Source organism: Rutilus rutilus (genome assembly GCF_951802725.1).
Source record: "Rutilus rutilus genome assembly, chromosome: 8".
Classification (NCBI taxonomy): domain Eukaryota; kingdom Metazoa; phylum Chordata; class Actinopteri; order Cypriniformes; family Leuciscidae; genus Rutilus; species Rutilus rutilus.
Window position 1 is genome coordinate 4834437 of NC_140222.1, and position 22730 is coordinate 4857166.

General features: G+C 38.1%; 2 protein-coding genes across 2 annotated transcripts; one reads left to right on the forward strand and one right to left on the reverse strand.

Annotated features, from left to right (window-relative positions):
- Positions 1 to 308: 308 nt before the first annotated feature.
- Positions 309 to 17953, reverse strand: lmnb2 (lamin B2). Its single transcript, XM_084415533.1, has 12 exons — positions 17514 to 17953; positions 16133 to 16269; positions 13098 to 13254; positions 12646 to 12771; positions 11382 to 11552; positions 10490 to 10615; positions 8324 to 8544; positions 5002 to 5239; positions 3772 to 3879; positions 3571 to 3690; positions 3391 to 3489; positions 309 to 2224 (listed from the first exon to the last, which is right to left on the reverse strand). Exons 1-12 carry the CDS (start codon positions 17727 to 17729, stop codon positions 2183 to 2185), a joined length of 1761 nt encoding a protein of 586 aa, XP_084271659.1. The 5' UTR covers positions 17730 to 17953; the 3' UTR covers positions 309 to 2182.
- On the forward strand, positions 17221 to 22608 carry rpl36 (ribosomal protein L36). Its single transcript, XM_084415536.1, has 5 exons — positions 17221 to 17324; positions 18745 to 18853; positions 19254 to 19348; positions 21158 to 21292; positions 22480 to 22608. Exons 3-5 carry the CDS (start codon positions 19256 to 19258, stop codon positions 22567 to 22569), a joined length of 318 nt encoding a protein of 105 aa, XP_084271662.1. The 5' UTR covers positions 17221 to 17324; positions 18745 to 18853; positions 19254 to 19255; the 3' UTR covers positions 22570 to 22608.
- The last annotated feature ends 122 nt before the right edge of the window (positions 22609 to 22730 follow it).

Sequence of the window (22730 nt, forward strand, 5' to 3'; positions counted from 1 at the left end):
ACAGGGTCAAATAAAGCCTGCATTAACGTCGCTATTTTTTAACAGTTTTAAAGCGTTATTGTCGCGTTAACTTGGCCTAAATTCAACACAAGAGAGATTTTCTTCACACACAGTATGAGTTGCAGTCGGACACGTTTTTTCCGCACCCTTTTGATTGACAGGATATAATCGGCCCTCATCGGCTGTTTTTAAACAATCGGTCGATAGCGAAAATAATCGTCTGATAGCGATTATTGGCCGATACATCAGTGCATCTCTAAAACAGACCCCGGATTTGTATTCATTAACAGACCCACAATGGCACAATGTAATTTGCAAAACATTTATTGGATAATGCATACAAAAAAAAAAGAAGAAATCAAAATCACAATTAAATGAGACACTTTTGGCATGCGCCTTTCTCTTATAGCCCTTCAAAAGTCCTCGTACAATGAAGAATTTTTACCCCGTAACAAATTTGATTCATAGTTCACAATTTATGGCTCAATTTCTACTCACATTTCTGTACTTTGATGGCAGTTCAAATAGCATTTTTGTTTTTTTACTTTACAGTAGATCGTTACAAATGACGGATTGACAATTTCGTATCAAATACACCAAAGCACATTGTATCCGCTACATTAGTCACAGCCCTGTCTAATAAAACCTGAAAAGAACAAGGAAACGACTTTCCTTATGAAAAACAGTGTTTGTAACTAACAGAAGCTAGATTAAAAATTCACAGATGTGGAGTGTTTGGCTAGAAAACAGTTTCCATTCGCGTCACATGAAGTAAAAAAAAAAAAAAACTAAACAAAAAGATCGATTTTATTAGCTCAGAGGCCAAGTAACAAATGTACACAAATACAACTTTACTTGAGCTCAATTTCACTTAAATTTTGACACAAATCTGTGTCCCAATTGAGGCAATTCGTTCTCACAGAACCTTTAGAAGAACCCCAGAAAGTAAACACGAAGATTACGATACCCCCATTAAAATAACCTTACAAAGACAGAAATCGTAAAAATGTTTCCCCAAGTCAATTAGCTGTTTTGTACACACTGCCCTGAATATATTCACAAGTAAGACATTCAATCTAAATATTTTAAAATGCATGTAAAGATTGCTTGTGCACTAGGGTTTTAAAAATCCTGAGGACAAACCTATCAAAAATATACGATTATAGCTAAAAATCAAAAACTGCTGTCCTGCGAGATGTACGCATCACCCTAACAACTCCGATCATTCGCGGATTCATATAAAAATATTCGCTGCATGCATAATTGTCCGAGAAACATTTGAATTAAAACAAAAGTAAGTTTTAAAACTTTAAAAACAAAAAAACGCAACAGAACCGACAGGGTGGATGGATGCAGATTTACTCTATTATATGGGTTTCAGTTTATCTGGAGGGTCGAGAAGTTGAGCAAAGCAAGCGAGAAACAAGGCAAAGTCAAATTGGTTTCATTCGTCGTCCATTTCTTTGGTAAATCTGCGTTTTTTTTGTCAATTTAAAACACTGATCACATGATCGATTCAACACTACATTCACATGAACTGTACAAATGTTTTGAACATTTAAACATGTTGTATGTGGACATACATTTTCTGTACGCCCACTATATAACATGCGCTCGTATGAACTTTGACTAGATTATGGGCTTGAAAAATGCCTTAACATTCACTGATTTAATACATAATACTATGTAGAGCACGAATCAAAACCAAAAACAATACGATATATGAAGATAAACGGTGGGAGAGTTCATTACGAAGCAATTTGATTTAGTTTCCACCCTGTTTGTCTGGTTGGCGAAGCAAAACAACACAAGATTGACAGCTGTCAGTTACGGGCTATAGTGCACTACAGAACATGAGCTCACCGTCATAATAATAACCCCATTCATAAGTGACGAGAACACATGATTCATAGACATGAATATGCAGATTCCTTAGTCACCGGCTCGCACTAATACTTTCTAATTTCTGGTCGTTTGACTCGTTCTCCGATGATCGAGACTATTCGCTGATGAGCCGTGGCATTTTGCTCAAGATTGACTGGCTTTACAAATGAGGTCCGTAGAAATAAAGGAGTGAGGGGGGAGGAGGGGGGTGTTGTGAACTCATTATCGAGGAATACAAAAAGTAGTGGCTCTACAAAAAAGACTGAATCGTGGGAAGGAAAATACTACAGGTGCTCCATCACATGACGGCACATTCTCTGGATGCGGTCTTTGGGTCGCCCTGAAAATAAGAGCAAATTCAGCAAAGGTTATTACATTAAATCTAATTTAATTGAATTTCTATGGCCTATAAATGATCAAAACTTTGCTGAAAAACACAATCTACTACTGATGGTTTTGACTTATCAAGTAAAAGTCTTTTAGCGTAATTGTACAAACGTCCTCCTTCAGCTCGTGCTTCATGTGTCTGTTTGCTGTCAAATCTGATTTTTATCAAGTGAATGTAATATCTTTGATATTGTTAGTAATACTGGAGCAGCTTCGCTTTATTTGATTATCATACATAATTTTTTAGAAAAATCATGAGCATCAAATATGATCATCAGGCTTTTAAGGAAGATTTATTTGTTCATCTCTCAATCATCATTGTATTGTATTGCATTGCATTATATGAGTTATGTGTCTATGTGGTGTTTTTAATATGCTTTAAGACAAACCATGTGTAAATTCATAAGTCGACACCATTGCTGAGTATTTCCTCCTTAAAACTGCAGTGAACCAAAGACAGTCTCAAAAACACGCTTTGAAATCGCTGGTGTTTCTGACGTCACAAACTACCTTGTAACCAATCAGATCAACGTGTGATCGTCAACCAGTGGATCTCTGAGCTGAGTGAGTGAGTGGAGGCGGGGCTCATTTGCATATTCATAGAACCGCGCATACTAAATGAGGCAAGGGTGTCGAGTTACATTCAAGCTATTTTAAGACATGAATTTATTTATTTTTTCCAAGGAAAAAACTTTGTCATTTTGGTGATCAAAGATGAGTTTTAAGGGATACAATTATTGACTACAGGGGGACTTTAAGACTACAAACAGAGGTGTCATTTAAATATCATCTTACCAAGACATATTATTGGCAGATATTGATATTTATATGCATTTTATGCAAGTATCTGCTAAACTTTTCTCATTGATTTACATTAAAAGCATCAGAATTTCATCTTACTGTTTGTGTTTGGTCAAATAAGTATCAGCATCTGCACCAATTTGCATGTTTTTGCTCTGAATCAGAGTGTCTTGTTTTCTTTCCTCCATATTCTCACTATATCAGCCATAAAAGCCTGATGTATCAAATATGGTACTCGACATAGGCAAACTTTATTTTAAATATTTTGCCTAAAGTTTAAAAAAAAACTTCGTTCTGTTTCCAGTTTCTGACTATTACCTGCTGATGGAAAAGATCTTCATCTCCAAAGTCTCCATCCTCATCATCACCGTTCTCCATTTCCAGCACGCTTTTCGTGACGGTTCGCTTTGCCACTTCCTGCAAATAAAAGTTCAAGTTTCGTTATCGCATTCGCGCACAAAATCAGCAAAGGCCGAACCCTGCTGGTGTTCCTCGTACCTCTCCGCTTGAGTTGACCAATGAGGTGAGGATCTTCTCTCCGGTTCCCCAGGAGCTCTGGCTCTTCCACAGCAGGTCTGAAGGAGGACTATGGGACACGCCGGCGTTGGCGCTCCACACCTTTCAACAGAAACACACAGTTTAACATCTAGAAAACATCCTGAGTTGGAGCAAAAATGAGATACGGTCCAATTCGCTTACCGTTACCGTCTGACCGGCCTTCAGGACAAACTTAGGGCTGAATTTGTAGGTGATTTCCTCTTCATCGCCAATTTGTCTCTTTAGTCGCCAGCTGCCCAGAGATTGATCCTAAATGTGGGATACAATTATGAAATACAAGTTTTTTTAAAGCAACACACCACAGGTGAACACGATAAATAATTAATGTGAAAAAAAGTACATGTTTTATATGACAAGTTTTCTGAAATGTTGTTTACATATGCAGACGAGGTATTCGTATGCAATCGCTCTAATTTCAAGAACAGAAATCTAAACACTAGATAAATCCAGATTTAAACTTCCTGTTGTTTCAGTGAAAGGGGATTTTGGATTAGTATTTTTATCACTCCATAAATAAATAAAAATACAGTCAACAGACGGATCTGATTTTTACCATGTTTTTAGGTATAAAAGGTTGGATAAAATCCTGATAATGGTATATGAACAAACCCCTCAGTAAAAACCTTCAGAATATAGATAAGAATAAAACAGTAAAGTTTCAAGTATTTAAGAGCTGCTGAAGTTGAGGAAAAAAAGCTTTAAAAATAGAATTTTAAAAGAATTCAGGGTCAACAATGAGTGCATTGAAAATGAGTGCGAGACAAATTTCATCTAGTGGAAGCGTTCGTAACAAAATCGTACTGAAAGCTAATTTTTTTGAGGAATCAAATGACTTGTTTAGATTTCTGGCTTGTTTTGGAGAATATACATTTCATTTAAAAATGGCAAAATATGTGTACTTTTCATAATAAATGTAAAATTCTATAGCTTTAAGTCAACTTTTTAATACACTTTTTTCACTTCAGCAATAATCTGCCAAGTGTCGTCTTTAAAAAAAGAGCTCAAACTCTAGTCTGTGCTTCAAAGCATTCAAGATTTATGACAGTTTAAGTTGGAAATTTCATTTTCAGACATGCTCAAAAAGTGAATAAATGGATTATAACTGCAGAAAAATAATTCAGTCCCCCAAAGAATCCCCTTAAAATACAAAACATTAAATTAAATAAAAACAATAGCGAATTGAAATAAAGTACATTTATTTAATTGGAAAAACAAAAACAAAATCTCATTCTGACAGCCATGCAAGCAGCACCAGAGATTTAAATGTGTCTTTTGGATGTTTTCTTTCCACTAGTCTGAAACACGCTATGAAGAGCCCAAAACTGACCAGCGCACCTCGCTTTAAAACATGAAGTGAAAAATTCACAGTACCTTGTCCGAGGTGTTCCTGAGGGTCACCGATTTCCCCTCCAGGTCGATCTCCTCGACACTGACGCTCCCCGTGGCTTCGGCCTCCTGGCTGAACTGGACTTTGGGGCCGGCGATGGACTCTTCCTCGAGCTCCACACGCTTTCTCTTAGAGCGAGAGCTTCGTGAAGACGCAGAAGTGCTGCTGGCTGAGGTGCGGGTCACCGTGACCCGAGAGGACGGGCTGGGCGACAGCTTCAGCCTAGAGGAGACGGGACACACAGGCAGATTACACATCCCAAATCAACAGGAACACACGTATGATAACAAAAAGTGAGGCCCGTTCACACCAACAATGATGAAACACAAAAAATGTCATATATATATTGTCTTTCGATAATTCAAGCACCTCTTCATAAATTTGGCTTTTTTTCAAGGGGTTTTCAGAACTTAAATTTCAAAAAGTCAAATTCAAGCACTTTAAGAACCTTGTACGAACCCTGATTAAATGCTACTATATAGAGCACCTATTACGCTTTTGCATCTTCATCTGTCTTAAGTGTGTAATGTTGCTTTTTGAGCATGAAAACGTCCCTCCAGCAGGAGTTCGTCCCTTTATCAGTGTCAGTGTTTCTGAACTCCTGAAACGCCTCCATTGTAGTCTTGAGTTTCTTCCGGGAACGAACACGTCTCACTATTCCTCATTTAAATAATTCACACGCAGAATAAAGGGGCGGAGCCTGGTTGAGTAAGTTAGTTAGTGCGTTAAACTGGCGGTTATGGTAAGAGGCGGGACATTTCCCAAACACACTCGAAGCGCTCGACCAATCACAACACACTGCTTCCAGACGACCAATCAGAGCACAGTGTGCTTTTCAGAAGGAGGGGCTTCATAGAAACGGGAACTAAACAGAGCGTTACTGACAGACTGGGAAGAGAGGAGCCGCAACAATGGAGAATATGGGGAAAATAATCAACATTCAAACTAGGGCTGTCACTTTTGAGAAAAATCTAATTTGAATGGGTATCAAATATCTAATCTAATCTAATCATAGACTGTAAAAAATGCGCTACACATGGCACTTTAAAAACCGAATAGTTTATTTATAGTTCGATTAGAGATATTTCACGTCATGTTCGAATGCATATTCGAGTATCAATTAAAAAGTGACAGCCCTAATTCAAGCAGGAAAACCTGCTCTAGTAGAATCAAGACTTCGTAAAAGGGCGTAAAAGGTCTTCTTTAAAGTTAGATGGAATCTGATTGGTTTTCAATGGTATTTTTTGAAAGAGATTCCAACAATACCATTCATCAGTGTTATCATTATAGTTGTAGTGTTGAGTTTCTCACCCTCACACAATTATTAAAACTATATTATAGTTGTTCTTGGTGCGAACGGACCATAAGAACGATGAATGGGCAACCGCACCATGAGAAAACAATGTTTATGCGACTGTGCTTACCTTTCCTTCCTATCATCTGTCCTCCAAATATCTCAACTGCAGACTATCCTTAACTCTTCGAGATGGTCTAGCTGCCTTCTGGTGTCCTCGTCCTCGTGCTAAATGAGCTCTCAGACTTATTTCTTGACAACTCGCTCTATCGTATCCCTCACGCACGAGCGGGAAGCACAATTATCATTCCGCCGTGACATTTTACAACCTACCTTACACATTCCAGAGCCTCAAGTATGTCAAGTATGAAGCGCAAAAATGCGAAGTGGAGCGTTCCTGAACACGTTTATGGGCTGCAGATGAACAACAATAATAATGAGCTGCCAGAATCACATCAGCAGCGAAAAACCAGCGCAAAACACTCATGAACAGCCAGTTTGTGTGCATCAAACTAAATGCATGAATGCGTCACAAAACCGAGTTAGCTTCCTACCTTGACAGCGTTTTCGGGAAACACAAGCTTGTCCGATCGCTAGTCTGCCTAGCAAGACATCTCAGCTGCGTTTTAAAATGCTTTCTTGCCTAGTATTTTAATCTAGTTTTCCATTAAAACTGGGTTTGCACAGATACTGTGAATCTGGCTTTTCAAGCACTACTTTTTTGGCTCTCAGAGATCTCACTTATCTTTGAATCTTAGATTCACTTCAAATATTGACATCCGACATCAAGAGGTCCTTGAAAGTGCTTGAATTATTTAAATGCAATATACGCATTTAAATAATTCAAGCACCACGTCATAACCATGTCTGTTTTCAAGGGTTTTCCAGGAGTTAAATATCAAAGAGTCAAATTAAAGTGCTTTAAGCACCTTGTAGTAAGCAAATCAAAAGCTTAAAGGCCCTGAAAATGCTGTCTAGGTTGGCATTCCTGTCATTTTTGGATGATTGTCGGTAGGGATGGGACTTTTTGTCGACAAAACGACCGACATTCGACACATGCTCCACTCGACAAAAAAAATAGAGTGTCGACATGTCGAGGGGGCGGGGCTTGTGGGATTTCCAAATTGCATTTTTTTTTTTTTGGCTTTTAATTTATTACATTTCCTATTCAAATACACATCATAAAGTGGCACTTTTCCCATAATGAAATAAAACATTTTAAATAAAACAATCAATTTTTTCTAAATGGAATCGCCACTTGACCGTTGACCCCACTTCTCCCGGAAAGACGCGCGCGCGCACTCGTAGACCAGAGCAAGATAGCGAAAGCAGTACGCCATCAAAGCGCTGTGTGCTCGGGTTTTGGAAGTCAATGTCACCAAAGAAGTGTGTTTTTGTATGCCAGGGCAAGACAACCCTGCACAGATTCCCAAAGAACCCAGCGTTAAGTGGACCAGTGGATGGAGTTTGTTTTTTCAGAGCATCAACGGAGCTGTGTAAGACTGTTTGTTCCCTGCATTTTGACAATGATTGTTTTATAAACAAAGCCCAGATCGACGGATTTGCAGATCGTCTAATGCGGATCGAGCAGTCACAATGATAAAGGTTCGCGATCGCATTCGGTGAGTAAACTGCTTAAAAAAAATGTCTCTGTGTGTGTTGTTAGCTCGGTTAGCACAGCTATAGCACACGGCCCGCCTCCAGACGCTCGTTTTTTTGCGGAAAGACTCGGGACAGCCTATCTGTCTTTTATAAATATAATAAAATTAAAGACTCTTTGGAGATATGAGGGATGCAATACTACTCTATAGGTACTCAAGATTAACAGGAGATTGCGTGAAAATGAGCATTTCACCCCCCCCCCCCCCCCCTTTAAAAAGAAAAGAAAAGAAAGGCCGACAATCCGACAAAAAGTCGACACATGGTCCTCGACAGTCGATTTCCCAAATCCCGTGTCGTTCCCATCCCTAATTGTCGGTTCGAGTGTGTTCAGGAATGCGTCAGGTGCTCACCTGTCCTCCTCGCCCTCCAGCAGTTTCCGATAGGCGTTGATCTCCATGTCCAGGGCCAGCTTGACGTCCAGCAGCTCCTGGTACTCGTTCAGCTGCTGCTGCATGCACTCCCTCATCTCGGCCATCTCGCGCTCCTTGGCGTCCAGCTGCCGCCGGTACTTGTCCCTGTCGCTGGACAGCATCTCCTCCAGCTCGCGGATGCGCTCCTCTGCGGTGGACGCCTGCGGGGGGAGAAAACAAGTCGTGAATGACGGATAACATCTATGAGGCTGAATAACAAGACGTTTTCTTGACTTAAAGACAACAAACGTTTCAGGATTATCATGGAAATAAAACTGGCTAAATCCTACCAACCAACGCACATACGGCAATGTATTTGGCAGAAAATTTTGGCCGATACCGATGATCTTAATATATGAAAGCCGACAACCAATATGTTGGTTGATAAATCAAAATAAATTATATAATTGTTGAGAGCCTGATTATAAAAACAAGTCTCACCATTAAAATCCATGTCCCAAACACACAATTATAATGTTCTCATTATAATTATATGTCACCTATATGACGGACTTGCATGTGCAGCACATGTTGCAGTTAACCGTGATATCAATCATATTACAATCTTCTAATACTACTCAAGGACTCAAAGAACAAATGTTTCGACTTAAAAGGCCAGTTTTTTGGGTTATCATGGAAATAAAATTGTCCAAATCCTACCAACCAACGTACACACGGATATGAACATTTTGACCGGTACCGATAATTCCTTATATTTGAAAGCCGGTAATCGATAATTTCTTATATTTGAAAGCCGATAATTTCATATATTTGAAAGCCGATAACCGATAATTCCTTATATTTGAAAACCGATAACTGGTAATTTCATATATTTGAAAGCCGATAACCGATATATTGGCCGATAAATCTAAATCCAAATTTTTATATAATTATTGAGAGGCTGATTACAAAAACAAAAGTCTCACCATTAAAATCCATCCCAAACACAAAATTATAATGTTCTCATTTAATGTCGCCTATATGAAAGATTTGCGCTGCACATGTTGCAGTTAACCGTGATTCCAATCATATTTTAATCTTCTAATACTACACAAGGACTCAAAGAGAACAAACGTTTCTTCGGGTGTTAACTGTCCAAATCCTACCAACCAAAGTACATACTGCAATGTAGATTTGGGATGCCCATATGACATTTTTTGCAGATACCGATAATTCTTTATATTTGAAAGCCGAAAACCGATAAATCTAAATTTTTATATAATTTTTGAGAGCCTGATTACAAAGACAAAAGTCTCACCATAAAAATCCATGTCCCAAACACACAATTATAATGTTCTCATAATAATTGTATGTATTCTATATGACAGACTTGATAGAAAACAACAAACTTTAAGTTGGCTTGAGAAAGCCGGACCAGAGTGTTTGAAGAAGTTTAAAGTAGTTTAAAGTTTGATAAGATAGATTAGTTAGAAAGAAAGAATAGTTAGGAAGAAAAAGATTAGTTAGAAAGAAAGAAAGATTAGTTAGAAACAAAGAAAGAGTTAGATAGAAAGAAAGATTAGTTAGAAGAAAGAACGAAGAAAGAAAGATTAGTTAGAAACAAAGAAAAAAGAAAGATTAGTTAGAAAGAAAGATTAGTCAGAAAGAAAGAATGAAAGATTAGTTAGAAAGAAAGATGGATTAGTTAGAAAGAAAGATGGATTAGTTAGAAAGAAGAAAGATTAGAAAGAAAGATTAGTAAAAAAAAAAAAAAAAGTCACTGAACTGTATTTCCCTTTTTAATAAGTGATTCCAATCATATTTCAAGCAATTCAAAATCATCATGTCATCAACAGTGCACATCTGAAGCGTCTCAGCTGAAGGAAATAATCCATTATTTATTGGATAATACAAATCTTATACAATTAATAATAATATGAAAATAAGTGCAATGAAAAAAAAAGAAGTGTTTAGGTACCTGATTAATTATTCACAGTACACACATTATGTAAACGCAAACTTTTATTTTGGATGCGATTAATCGTTACCCAGCACTAATTAATACTTACATTTTTTCCTGCCAAACTTATGTTGCAACCATATTATTATGGTAAACTTATGGAAGGGTTCGTGAGCAATATTAGCAGTGAAAACATGTTTAGGTACCTGTTTCTGCAGGGCGTTGAGCTGATAGCTCAGGCCCTCGATGCGCACATGGGCCTCCTGAAGCTCCTCGCGCGCCGTGAGAACCGCTTTATCGTTCATGTCCGACGACACCTTGGCATTATCCAGCTGCAGAGAGAGGACTCAGTCAGAGAGCAAACCACGTTTCCTAACGCCATGGAGTGCAGAGTTCCCACACCTCAGTTAACTTCAAATTCAAGGACCTTTCAAGGACTTTCCAGGTCCAACACCCTCAAATTCAAGGACTTAATGTGGGGACACATTTCAAGTGAGAGCAAGGTTACATCTTGTTATCCTGTAAGATCCACTATTACAGTTCATGGCAACTTACAACAGTGTTTGTTCTCTAACTGAACAAAAATAAAAATAAATCAACGGTGGGGGGCGGTGCCACAGTGGGCAAGTGATGTAACCTTGCTTCTGAACACCGGTAACAGTCAACACCGACTATCATAGCAAGCCTATTACCGGTAGCTATAATGACCTGGATCACAAAACCAGTCACATGTAGCACTGGTATATCTGTGGCAATAGCCAACAATACATTATATGGGTCAAAATTATCGATTTTTCTTTTATGCCAAAAATCATGAGGATATTAAGTAAAGATCATGTTCCATGAGGATATTTTGTACATTTCCAAACGTAAATATATAAAACATTTATTTCTGTGAGTGAATGCAGCACAATCGCCAACAATGCACAACTTTTTTTAACGATTTTTTTGCACCCTCAGATTTTCAAATAGTTGCATCTCAACCAAATATGTATATTTGTAAATTATATATAACATGGCCAAATATTGTCCTATCCTAACAAACCATACATCAATGGAAAGCAGGTCACCTGTGTAACAGTGATGTGTGTGTCTGACCTTGGCCATGAAGGTGTTCTGCAGCTCCTCCTTGTAGATCTGCACCTGCTGCTCATGTTGCCTGCGCAGATCCTGCAGCGCCTGAGACAGCTTGAACTCGTAGTCCTGCTGCAAACCTGAGTCCACCTCCACCACACGCCTCTCCTGACGCCTGCGTGTCTCACGCACCTCCTGCACACACACACACACACTCCTGTTAGAGCTCACACACACTCCTCCACCACACGCCTCTCCTGACGCCTGCGCGTCTCACGCACCTCCTGCACACACACACTCCTGTTAGAGCTCACACACACTACTCCACCACACGCCTCTCCTGATGCCTGCGTGTCTCACGCACCTCCTGCACACACACACTCCTGTTAGAGCTTCACACACACACACACACGTCTCACACACCTCCTGCACACACACACTCCTGTTAGAGCTTCACACACACACACACACACACACACACACACACACACACGTCTCACGCACCTCCTGCACGCACACATACACACGTCTCACACACCTCCTGCACACACACACTCCTGTTAGAGCTTCACACACACACACCCCTCCACCACACGCCTCTCCTGACGCCTGCGCGTCTCACGCACCACCTGCACACACACACACTCCTGTTAGAGCTTCACACTCACACACGTCTCACGCACCTCCTGCACGCACACACACACACACGTCTCACACACATACACACACACTCCTGTTAGAGCTTTCCAAACAGACATCACAAATTTGGTTTGTTCCGCTTCCATTTTTCTGGACTCAGATTTACTGGTTAAGTTAAATGCTAGTAATCAAGAAAAACAAATTACGTAAGGTATAATGTAGAGCGAGGCGGTTGTTATAGCGAATACAACCCCGACAGGCTGATCAGGACCCCGACGCAAAGCAGAGCCGCTTATTACATGGCTACCTACCAAATAAATCAATAATTTGACACAAAATATTGATTTAAAAAGGAGTTTATTGATTTAAAAACGATTGTATTGCTTCCGCTAAAGAAAATAGTCCGTTCCGTCTCTACGGTTAGAATCCTGCGTCCATAGCAACGCTCTGTTTTTCATGGCAACGGTGTGTTATCCTTAGCAGCGGTTATCAAGAAACAACACACCGCATTCTGCATTAGAATTCAACCAAGCCATGTAATAATTTTTTTTTAAATGATCATTATAAATTGTTAATATTAATCTACAATCATTGATTATTGGAATGCTAGTTTTCCCGCATGAAATGTCTAAAGGTTTCTCGCACCGACCTCCTCAAACATGCTCTTCCTGAACTCCAGGTCCTCGGACAAACTCTGGCAGCGGTTCTCCAGGTCCACCCGCATCAGCGTCTCCTTCTCCAGCTGCTTCTTAGCCACAGCGTGAGCATCTTCAGCCTGCAACACACACACACACACACACCTGCGTTAGACTGAGGTGTGGAGGAAGGGACTTTCGCTTGCTTAGTTGGGGCCATTTAAGTTAATATTGGACAATATTATTGCTCTGCCTACAGTGACACCATTACATGAGAACTGAACTGAGCAGGGGTGTGTGTTTCCCTAAAGCAGCGTTAGCCAACTGTGTTCGCAAGTTCAGTCGTTATCAGCAGATCAACGAGTCTATTTTCTTCTGGAAACAAACTTTGTTGCATTATTTTCTCTGTAAAGCTGCTTTGAAGCGATCTGTGTTGTAAAGCGGTGTGTGAGTAACCGTGACTTGCTTTGGCTAGCTGAGCCTTCAGGTCGGCTAGTTCTGCAGACAGCGAGCCGTTCTCGCGGAGCGCCGTGTTCAGAGACGCCTCGTTCTTGTTGAACTGCGCTTCCAGATCCTTGATCCGGGCCAGAGCCGAAGCCAGATCCCCATCCTTCTTCTTATAGCTGGAAAACAGACTCAGTCAGTATATAACAGGAGGATGGGTTACATCAGGTGGTACAGTTCCAGTCGAGAGCTCTCAGATCGATTCGGCTCTCGATTCGACTCAATAATTGAAGATTTAATACAAATCCTATATTTATATATATAAAAAAAGAACAGTGAACATAAGAGTACAAGTGGTTAATTAATAAAAAGCCACAAACCTGTAAATTAAACTGTGTATTTTAGGCACACTTGGGTGCATTAACACAGAACTCAACTCTATATTTCAAACGCATACGATGAAGAGACAGGATTTTGATGAAGATGAAGACTTGATGCTGACGAGTCAGAACTTGGTCAAGCTTTGATCAAACAGGATCAGGTTATTTTATGTTTAAGATGAAACACACATAATCTCACAGCATTAATGTAACATGAGGCTGAACAGCGGAGGAACACTAATACTGGCTTTTGGCTGATGAATGAATAATAAATATGGAAAATAGATCGATTCGTGGCCTTTGAGAATCGATTTTGAATCGATCACATTTTAAAAATGATTTATCGAAAAATAGATATTTTTTTTACCTAGTACATTTTTTCATTATTAACGATTTAAAAACCAATCTTTAGAAATCGATGTCAGCGGATTAAACATCTTTTTTTTAAATTACATTTTTTACAATTGAATTTGCCACCTACTATAAATGTTCATATCGAAACGTTAATGCAATTTTTATTGCAAGTTAAAGAAAATGTGTGATAAAGATGCCATGATTTATTGAACTTTTTTTTTTAAATGCCGAATGGTTTTAAAAAGACGCTTAAAATGTTTAATTGAAGATTAAATATGTTGATCTCATTGATTTAAAGTGTATAAACTTCGACAGTCCTAACTTCATTCAAATATCCAATAATAACAACACAAAATAAACAATGATAAGTTGTAAAAATGTAAATTATTTAAATAAATGTGAGCAATTATAAAAATGTTATAATAATAATAATAATAATGTGAAAATAAGAGCAATGACAAAATCTTAATTGTAATGTTATACAAAACAAAAAAATATCATATATTATTTTAGAATCTTGCAAAAAAACTCAATATAAATAGTAGTTGTCTTTATTATTATCAATTTAATTAAATAAAAAAAGTTATAAGCGCAACTTATATAAATATAAATGTGAGCAATAATAAAAATGATATAAATACGTAAAATACAATTAAGATAAAGCCATAATATTATAAAACACTAACTGTGTAAAATGCATATATAGAAGTGTCATGAATATTATTAACAATGTAATAAAAAAATAAAAATAAAACAAGAACAGAATATTAAAATCACACTAATATTAACATGAGCTGGGTTTACATCGTTTCTGCAAGCCTATTTCAGTGAATCAATCATTTAATCACTTCATAATCACTTATAGGTTTGCTAACGTCATCGTTACTGAGACTCTCCGATTGAACAGTGCAGATAAACGAGTGAAATCTGCATCTGTGACTAATGTAGGTTTGCATCACGACACAAGTCTCTCTCGTGGTTTAGAGCAGCCACCCGCAATCTGACACACGCGAAACACTTCCTGTTTGCACGCGTTCGTTAGCAACCAGATCAACCAGAGATGATGCGTGAACCGCAAAGACTCGTTACAGAAACTTTCTATCTAAAGTCCAAAATTAAGATCTGACAAGTTCATTTAGGATTTTTTCACAAACTTGCGTTACAGAAGCAAATCTCATGTTGATTTAGGATTCGCACCCGATCTTACAGGGAATCTCCTCTTATCTGCAGTCAGGAGATCTTAAACCAATCCATCGAGTTCGGTAATCAACTCTCGGGTCTGTTGCCAAGCAACCAACGACACGCAAACAAACAGCAGCTGTGAAGCACAACGGGGAAAAACTCCCAGAATAGAAATAACTGAGATTAAAAGAAGAAGCAAAATTGGTTGTTCAGAGTCTTTCCACCATCAAACATCGTTGATCATCTTCTATTATTAATAAATGTGACGTCATTCTCAGACAGGACTAATTGTTATGTCATTTTTATAGTTGCTTTCAAATCGATATTCATATCGATTCAGATGTTCTCAATTCAATTCAATTCCAGATTCGACTCGATTAAAGATTTAATATTGAACATAAGTGTACAAGTGGTTAATTAATAAAAAGAAATTAAGAACCACAAACCTGTATATTAAACTGTGTATTTTAGGCACACTTGGGTACATTAACACAGAACTCAACTCTATATTTCAAACGCATACGATGAAGAGACAGGATTTTGATGAAGATGAAGACTTGATGCTGACGAGTCAGAACTTGGTCAAGCTTTGATCAAACAGGATCAGGTTATTTTATGTTTAAGATAAAACACAATCTCACAGCATTAGTGTAACATGAGGCTGAACAGCGGAGGAACACTAATACTAGCTTTTGGCTGATGGATAAATAAAAAATATGGAAATTTATCGATTCATGACCTTTGAGAATCGATTTTGAATCGATCACATTTAAAAAAAACGATTTATCGCAAATATCATTTTTCCATTGGGGTCGTCCTAAAGTTACGACAGTTATGATGCTTCTGTAATCCCCTTTTCATATCTGTGGTAAAGATAAGATTATGCACTTAAGAAACGTAATTTTGTAATAGCTTTTAGTGCTAACTGAACTTGGGTTACCACACAGATTCCTAAGTTAGGCTCTTTCTGATGAGGAAGAGACTCATTTACACAAATGAGCAGATGGAGCCGGATTTAAGTCGAGTTAAATAAGCCCAACTTAAGTGTAAAGACGACCTTCTGACCTCACAGGTGATTAAAAGAGGGGGGATAAGGGACTGGATTCCAGTTTAAAAGAGACGTTTTCTGAGCATCACTTACTTCCGGGTGACCTCCTCGAGATCAGAGGTGGCTTTTCCCAGATCGATCTGAAGTCTGGCTCGTTCGCGAGCGGTTTCGTCCAGAACGCGACGGGCGTCGGCGAGCTCGGCCTCGTAAAGAGACTTAATCCCAGACACCTAGAGCACAAAAACAACAAAAAAAAACCCAACAGATTTACAGGTCTGCAACAGATTTGCACGTCTCCAAGAGACGCGGAGATTAGAATAAAGCACGACAGAACGGATTTAGGATGCTGGAAGTCTCACATTTAAACCACAAGCAGATATTAGCTATTGTTTGTAAAATAAACTCAGGTTAAGTTGAAAATTTGTAGCGTGTGCATGCAGAAATGTTTGTAAAGCTATTACGGATTCAACAAGTCTCGCATTATTAAAGAAATAGTTCACCCAAAAATGAAAATTAAATAGCATTTTATTCCCCATACTATGCAAGTCAATGGTGCCCAAAAGTGTTCGTCTACAAACATTCTTCAAAAGAGCTTAATTTTAAAGAAATAATGTACAGATATTTAACAACTTAAGGGTGAATAAATGACAAGTGTGTTCATTGTAGGGTGAACTAATCCTTCCAGTCAATAAGCTGCTATTCTCAGACATTATTTGTCAGTAAATCCAGTTGGAAAGTTGGGAAAACGGCTGAAAAGTTTCTATAGGATCGTGCATGATATCAAACTGCGGTCAAACTATTTCTTTAGGCATTTTTGATGTATGAGGGCTTCAGTTTGATGTGGTCAACATTCAAACCAAAAGGGGACAGATGGAGGGGGACCAGATTCAAATTTGAAAAGAGCATTTGGCCACTCCCAAAAAAAAAAAAAAAAGTTTGAGGAAAACGCCCAAACACACCAGGACAAACATTTACAGACCTGAACTCATACTTGGAAAAGGTTTACATTTGCTTTTAACACATAAACGCACAATTAAAAGTCTGGCACGTGCATACATAATGCAAATTATACAAATTGAAACCATGCGGACACACTTTACCGGCCACTCCCTGAAAGCATTTCACTTTACCCTATTGTGCAACGCGTGTTTTTATAACGTTAGATGTGCACATGCTTTACTGTAAGCTAAAGGCTATTATAAACGCACATGGCTGATAAGTTAGTGTAAAAAAAAACACGAGACTTCCTCGCGCGATTTTTCAAAATGTTTTATCGCGATGACCCGTGAGTCTTAAACCTCAAGAACAACATGAAATGTTACCTATTAAAAAAAATTATGATTTACAATCTAAAAATGGTAATAAACGTAAATAAAAAGACGCAAAAAAAATATTTATGACACTATACGCGTGAAATTGACGCTAGCGGGCAGATTTATCGCTCGTAAAAGCAGCACAAAGGAAGGTTTCGCACCTCTCTGGTCGTGACTTCCTCTTTCTCGGACACTTTGACGAGCAGCCGGTCGTTCTCGAGCTCGAGAGACCGTACGCGATCGATGTACACGGCCAGGCGATCGTTGAGCGCGCTCAGCTCCTGCTTCTCCTGCAGACGCGAGATCCGCGTCGGGCTCAGGGGCGTCTGCGCGGCCGACGCGCGGCCAGACTCGCGGCTCGGGGTTGCGGTCGCCATATTCACGCTACGGACCCACTTTACCTAGAATAAACACTCCTTTTAGTGTTCCACTTCGGCCCGGTGTGTGAGCAGCGGCCTCTGAGTCGTAGTCGGAACGGTTTTCCGGTGGCGTTTGGAAGTTTTTGTTTGTGGAGTTTTTTTGAATGAAACCGTGTGTTTGTAGTCCGAGAGCTGGTTGGCTGTCTTTGAAACGGAGGAGGTGTGAAAAGAAAATGGCCGCCGCCGCTAACGTAAAACCGCGCCAAAAATCCGTCGAAGTGCTCATGGGATTTGTAGTCTTTTTGTAATTTATTTTTTATTATTTAAAAAGCTATTAACCAGAACAATACAATGAGACATTCATTCCAAGTAAAAACAATATAATGGACAGAGGACACGAACAAAATTATGATAGACAAAAGGAAAAGGATACCATTTTATACAACATCGTACAATGTTATTTAATAGTTATATAAGCTCTAATTGCCTTTTTACTTGTGCGATTACACAAAACAGAACAATAAAACTTACAATAATTTTTAAAGTAAGAAAAATAGGTTTGGTGTCGCACCATTTCATTTTATGAATGTTAAAATTTCCCATTAATATCAACAATCCAACAAAAGCCCTGATAAACGAGGGGGAAATAATGTTAGAAATTATTTATATATATTATTCTTTTTGAAGCACATTAGTGTATATATATATAATTTTTTTTTTACTATGTTGCTAAAAATATACAACAAAATAATATAAATAAAATAAAATAATTTGTTAAATATATATACTAATAAATAGGAACATTAACAAACATGTGCCATTTCTTTGAGTTTTCGAGGAAAATGTAAAATTATAATGCAATAATGTAATTTGGTTGTTTTATTAATTTTACTGGATCGAATCGTTTTGGTATTAGAAAAAGCAAACATTAAAAATAATAACTCTCCAATCAACCAGCTGTTTATTATGTAGAACATGTCATCTATGAACGCACCGGACTACAAGCTTCAAAATATATTTTGTTCACTTCTAGATGGCGCCACTCGGTTTTCCCGCGAACTTTTCTCTTTTCGTCGCGTGTGTAAGTTCAACTTCCGCCTAGCAGCGGTCCTTCCGGTTTGGACGCCATTAGCAAAGCGCAGGTATGAATCGCCGGAGAATCGCAAGCATTAAAATCACATTTATATCTAATACATCTTACCTCAAATCATCACAGAAGTGCGCGCGTTTGTAAATATAAACCTTCTAAAGTGATTTCCAGCGATTATTGGGAACAATTAGCGTGATGTTTGTGTGTTTTGGAGGGTTTCACTCAGTAGATGCGGTGAAGCACTCTGAGGTGATTCTCAAACACTGTCGTTATAAATGAACTATATCTGGGAAGCTTCAAACCCGAAACGTGTTTAAAATGTTAACTGTATTCTCCCTCATCATGAAATGGTGTTATATAATGACTTTGAGCTCTTGTATAGACCACTAATAGCACATGCAGCTCGTGTTTTCATGTGGATTTGTATGTTTAATCACATTTGTTCTCCTCAGAGATGGCTATTCGGTATCCTATGGCAGTTGGCCTTAATAAAGGCCATCCAGTGACCAAAAACGTGTCGAAGCCCAAGCACAGTCGCAGGAGAGGGGTGAGTGAGTCCGTGTTTCACTGTTTTGGGTTGTTAAAATCATCATTTAACCTGTTAACTGCCAGCGTCACAGTCGCGCACTAATGGGTTTTTCCACATCACACATTTTAACCCTTTAGAACCTGAAGCTAAAATAGGAGTTTTTAACATATTTTGATTTTTTTTGACAGTACAACTCTAAAACAGTGTGCTGTCTTAATGTGCAAGGTGTCATCTTTTTCAGAAAAAGATTAGCTTTCAACAAATTACAATTATTGACCATTATTGTGTGTGGTGAGTTTGTAAATAGAATTTAAATAGACAAAAATAAAAAAACGAGAATAAATGTACTGATTTTTATTTAGAAAAAATCATGAATGAAAGAAACTAACACTTTAACTATAATACATATATACAAGTCTTTTTTGTGACATTGGGTTGCACAGTTTTTAGGGGTGTAACAATATATCGTGTCATAATATATCGCAATACAAAAATGCAACAATATGCATCGTGAATAGTTCACCCAAAATAAAAATTACTATGAGGAAAATTTTTTACGTTTTCAGAGTTTTAGTGTCAGTACTACATTAAAATATTATATATAATGTATAATAACGCAATAGGGGAATATCTGTGTAAAAAAGTGGCCTACATTATTTTAAATATATCTAGTCAGTGACAGAGAAACATATTCATCTAAAATAATCCTGTATTTTCAGCTTTAGAATCATGAATATTGTTATTCTGGCGTCTCTATTGTCCTGTGCTTTGGGTTTCCAGCACCACGTCCAAGAATATTCATTTATACACAATGTAATATCAAATTTATCAGTTTAATAAACAGTTAATTTTTTGTTAACCTTTTATCATATGTCTTGGAGTATCGCAATAATATCGTATCGTGAGTTCAGTATTGTGATATGTATCGATAATCGTGACATGAGGGTCTCATAACACCCCTAACAGTTTTCATTTAGGACATTTTTTTTCATACACGCACACACAAATGCACGCATTCATAGGCAGGCACGCACCACATGCTAAGATACGTGAAAGAGTAACGGCCATCCGCTTTCCAAGTTTCATTAAAACTCATCCCAATCCCCTCGTCTGCTGTATAACACTTCTTTCGCCATGTGTTTGTTTGTTTTTCTTATTATTTTATGCAATCAAAACACTCTAACCTGCCGTGCTTCGTATCTCTCTGTTCAAATCCTTCCTTCCCGCGCTGCTGTCATTTGCAGACGGAAAGCTTGAAATTACCGTAATAAGCCGTATATTGCAGAAAAGCGCATGTTGTCTACTGACAGGAGCAATCTGAATGGTTTTGATAGTGCAAACGGTTGAAGAGTTGGAGTCAAATGAATACAGCTTGCCGGTGTGTGTCGGCGATGACACAGCCGGTTCTAAAGGGTTAATTCGAAAACTTAATGGTCAAAATTCTTCCCGTGAAACCGTTTTGAAATTGTCCGTTACGGTACCTTACTTTTAGCGCACTAAATTTGAGATCGAGTTTAAATTTAGAACTCTGTTAGACGCATGGTTTTGATTTTCTGGCGATTTTAGTAAAAAAAATTTTTTTTTAATTTTTAGTTCAGTACATTTACTAAATAGATAATTTCTATAACTTTGTATGCTGTTTTTTTTTTAAAGTTCTTTCAATCTGCAATAATCTTAAAACCATTAAGTTCAGATCTATGCCCCGTTTAACAGGTTAACATGTGGTTTTACACTCATTTCGGTGACTTTCTCCCATCATGCTCTGCTGTATAAACCATATAATGCCAGTACAGTCGTGTGTAAAGTGACATCGCTGTTGCGTTTCAGCATCTGACCAAGCACACTAAGTTTGTGCGCGACATGATCCGCGAGGTGTGCGGTTTCGCGCCCTACGAGAGGCGTGCCATGGAGCTGCTGAAGGTGTCCAAGGACAAACGTGCCCTCAAGTTCATCAAGAAAAGGGTATGTTGATCCCCATCCGTGTTTATTCTACGAGTTTCTGGAAAAGTAGCTTTTTTTCTTTTTTCAATAAATGAGATTCCATATTATATGAAGATACAAATTACATGTTTAGTGCTTTAGATTTTTGGTTTAGTTACAAGGTACAAAAAACTACAGTAATCGAATATAAAAAAATTACACTACGCAGTCTTTACTGTGTAAATGATCTGAGCGTGCGCTTCAGGTGTCGCAGATGCTTTTCTTCCCTCATTGCGCTTACATTTTTTTCTCTATAATTTTTTGCCGCTTATGTCTAATAACTTTTAGTACTGTGTTTTTGGTGAATGTTAGTGAATTGATTTTGCTTTTAATCGTGAGGAATATAAATATATATTTAAATATAAACTTGGTTTCACAATGTTTTCAAAGAAAACTCTTCAAAACAGTTTTAAAATGTATTTATATGATTTGTCTATTTATATAGTTATAGGATATATAGACACGCACACATAACTTGGTTAGACGATACTATAAAAGAAATTAAAAAAAATGGTTTTCAGAACGACTTTAAAATCTTATAAACAATTGGTACAAAATCGTAGTTTTTAAAAATGACTAAATTAACCATTTCATTCAGTCCAGATTTTGATTGGCAGGTTTAATTTCTGCGTCTTAAGGATCTGGTTGTGTTTCCATCCAACTATTTATAAGTGCATTTTGGGATATTGCATAAAAAAAAAACACTAGATTGAAACGGTAAGATTCGCATTAATTCTAAAAATGTGCGTAAAAGAACGAATTTGCTTAATTGAGGCGGATAATTGTTCAATCCGATAAGACATGCGTATAAACTAGGATGGAAACCTCGGGTGACTTTTCCTCAGCGGAGGCTGTGATTGGATAACTGGACTAACCAGTGGACCAATCACATCGCAGCATCTCAAATATAGGTTTGGTGGCTCTGAAACGCAGAATGATTTGGTTTAATTGAAATGAAAAGGTTTAACATCCGAACATGACGGCGTTTGTTTCGTCTGAGACACAACTCATTTATGATGGAGGGATGAAGAGCCACTTTGCAGAAACCTACAGTTTTATTACTGCTATTTTGTGCCAGTTTCCCAGGAAGGGACGGAAACTGCTTTATTGGCCTAAATGTGCAGGTTTGAGTCTAGTTTTCCTCATTGTGCGTGCGTGTGTGTGTACAGGTGGGAACTCACATCCGAGCCAAGAGAAAGCGTGAGGAGCTCAGCAACATCCTGGCCGCGATGAGGAAAGCTGCTGCCAAGAAGGAGTAGCCTGAATTATGACAAATAAATTTGTATGTGTAAAAACAAGCATTGGAGAGTTGTGCTTCATTTGAATGTGCCAATCGTTCTGCTCGACTGGAGTAACGAATGTTTGCAGGAAAGGTGTGGATCATATCAAAGTGTGTGTAACCAAATGCAGAGTTGCTTGA

Coding starts and splice junctions, on each gene's coding strand:
- lmnb2 (XM_084415533.1), bottom strand. CDS start 17,729: ATGGCGACCGCAACCCCGAGCCGCGAGTCTGGCCGCGCGTCGGCCGCG. Junction 8,545..10,489: donor TCAACGCCCTGCAGAAACAG/GTACCTAAACAT, acceptor CTCCCCCCGCAG/GCGTCCACCGCAGAGGAGCG. Junction 3,880..5,001: donor TCAGGAACACCTCGGACAAG/GTACTGTGAATT, acceptor TCCCACATTTAG/GATCAATCTCTGGGCAGCTG.
- rpl36 (XM_084415536.1), top strand. CDS start 19,256: ATGGCTATTCGGTATCCTATGGCAGTTGGCCTTAATAAAGGCCATCCA. Junction 19,349..21,157: donor AGCACAGTCGCAGGAGAGGG/GTGAGTGAGTCC, acceptor GTTGCGTTTCAG/CATCTGACCAAGCACACTAA. Junction 21,293..22,479: donor TCAAGTTCATCAAGAAAAGG/GTATGTTGATCC, acceptor GTGTGTGTACAG/GTGGGAACTCACATCCGAGC.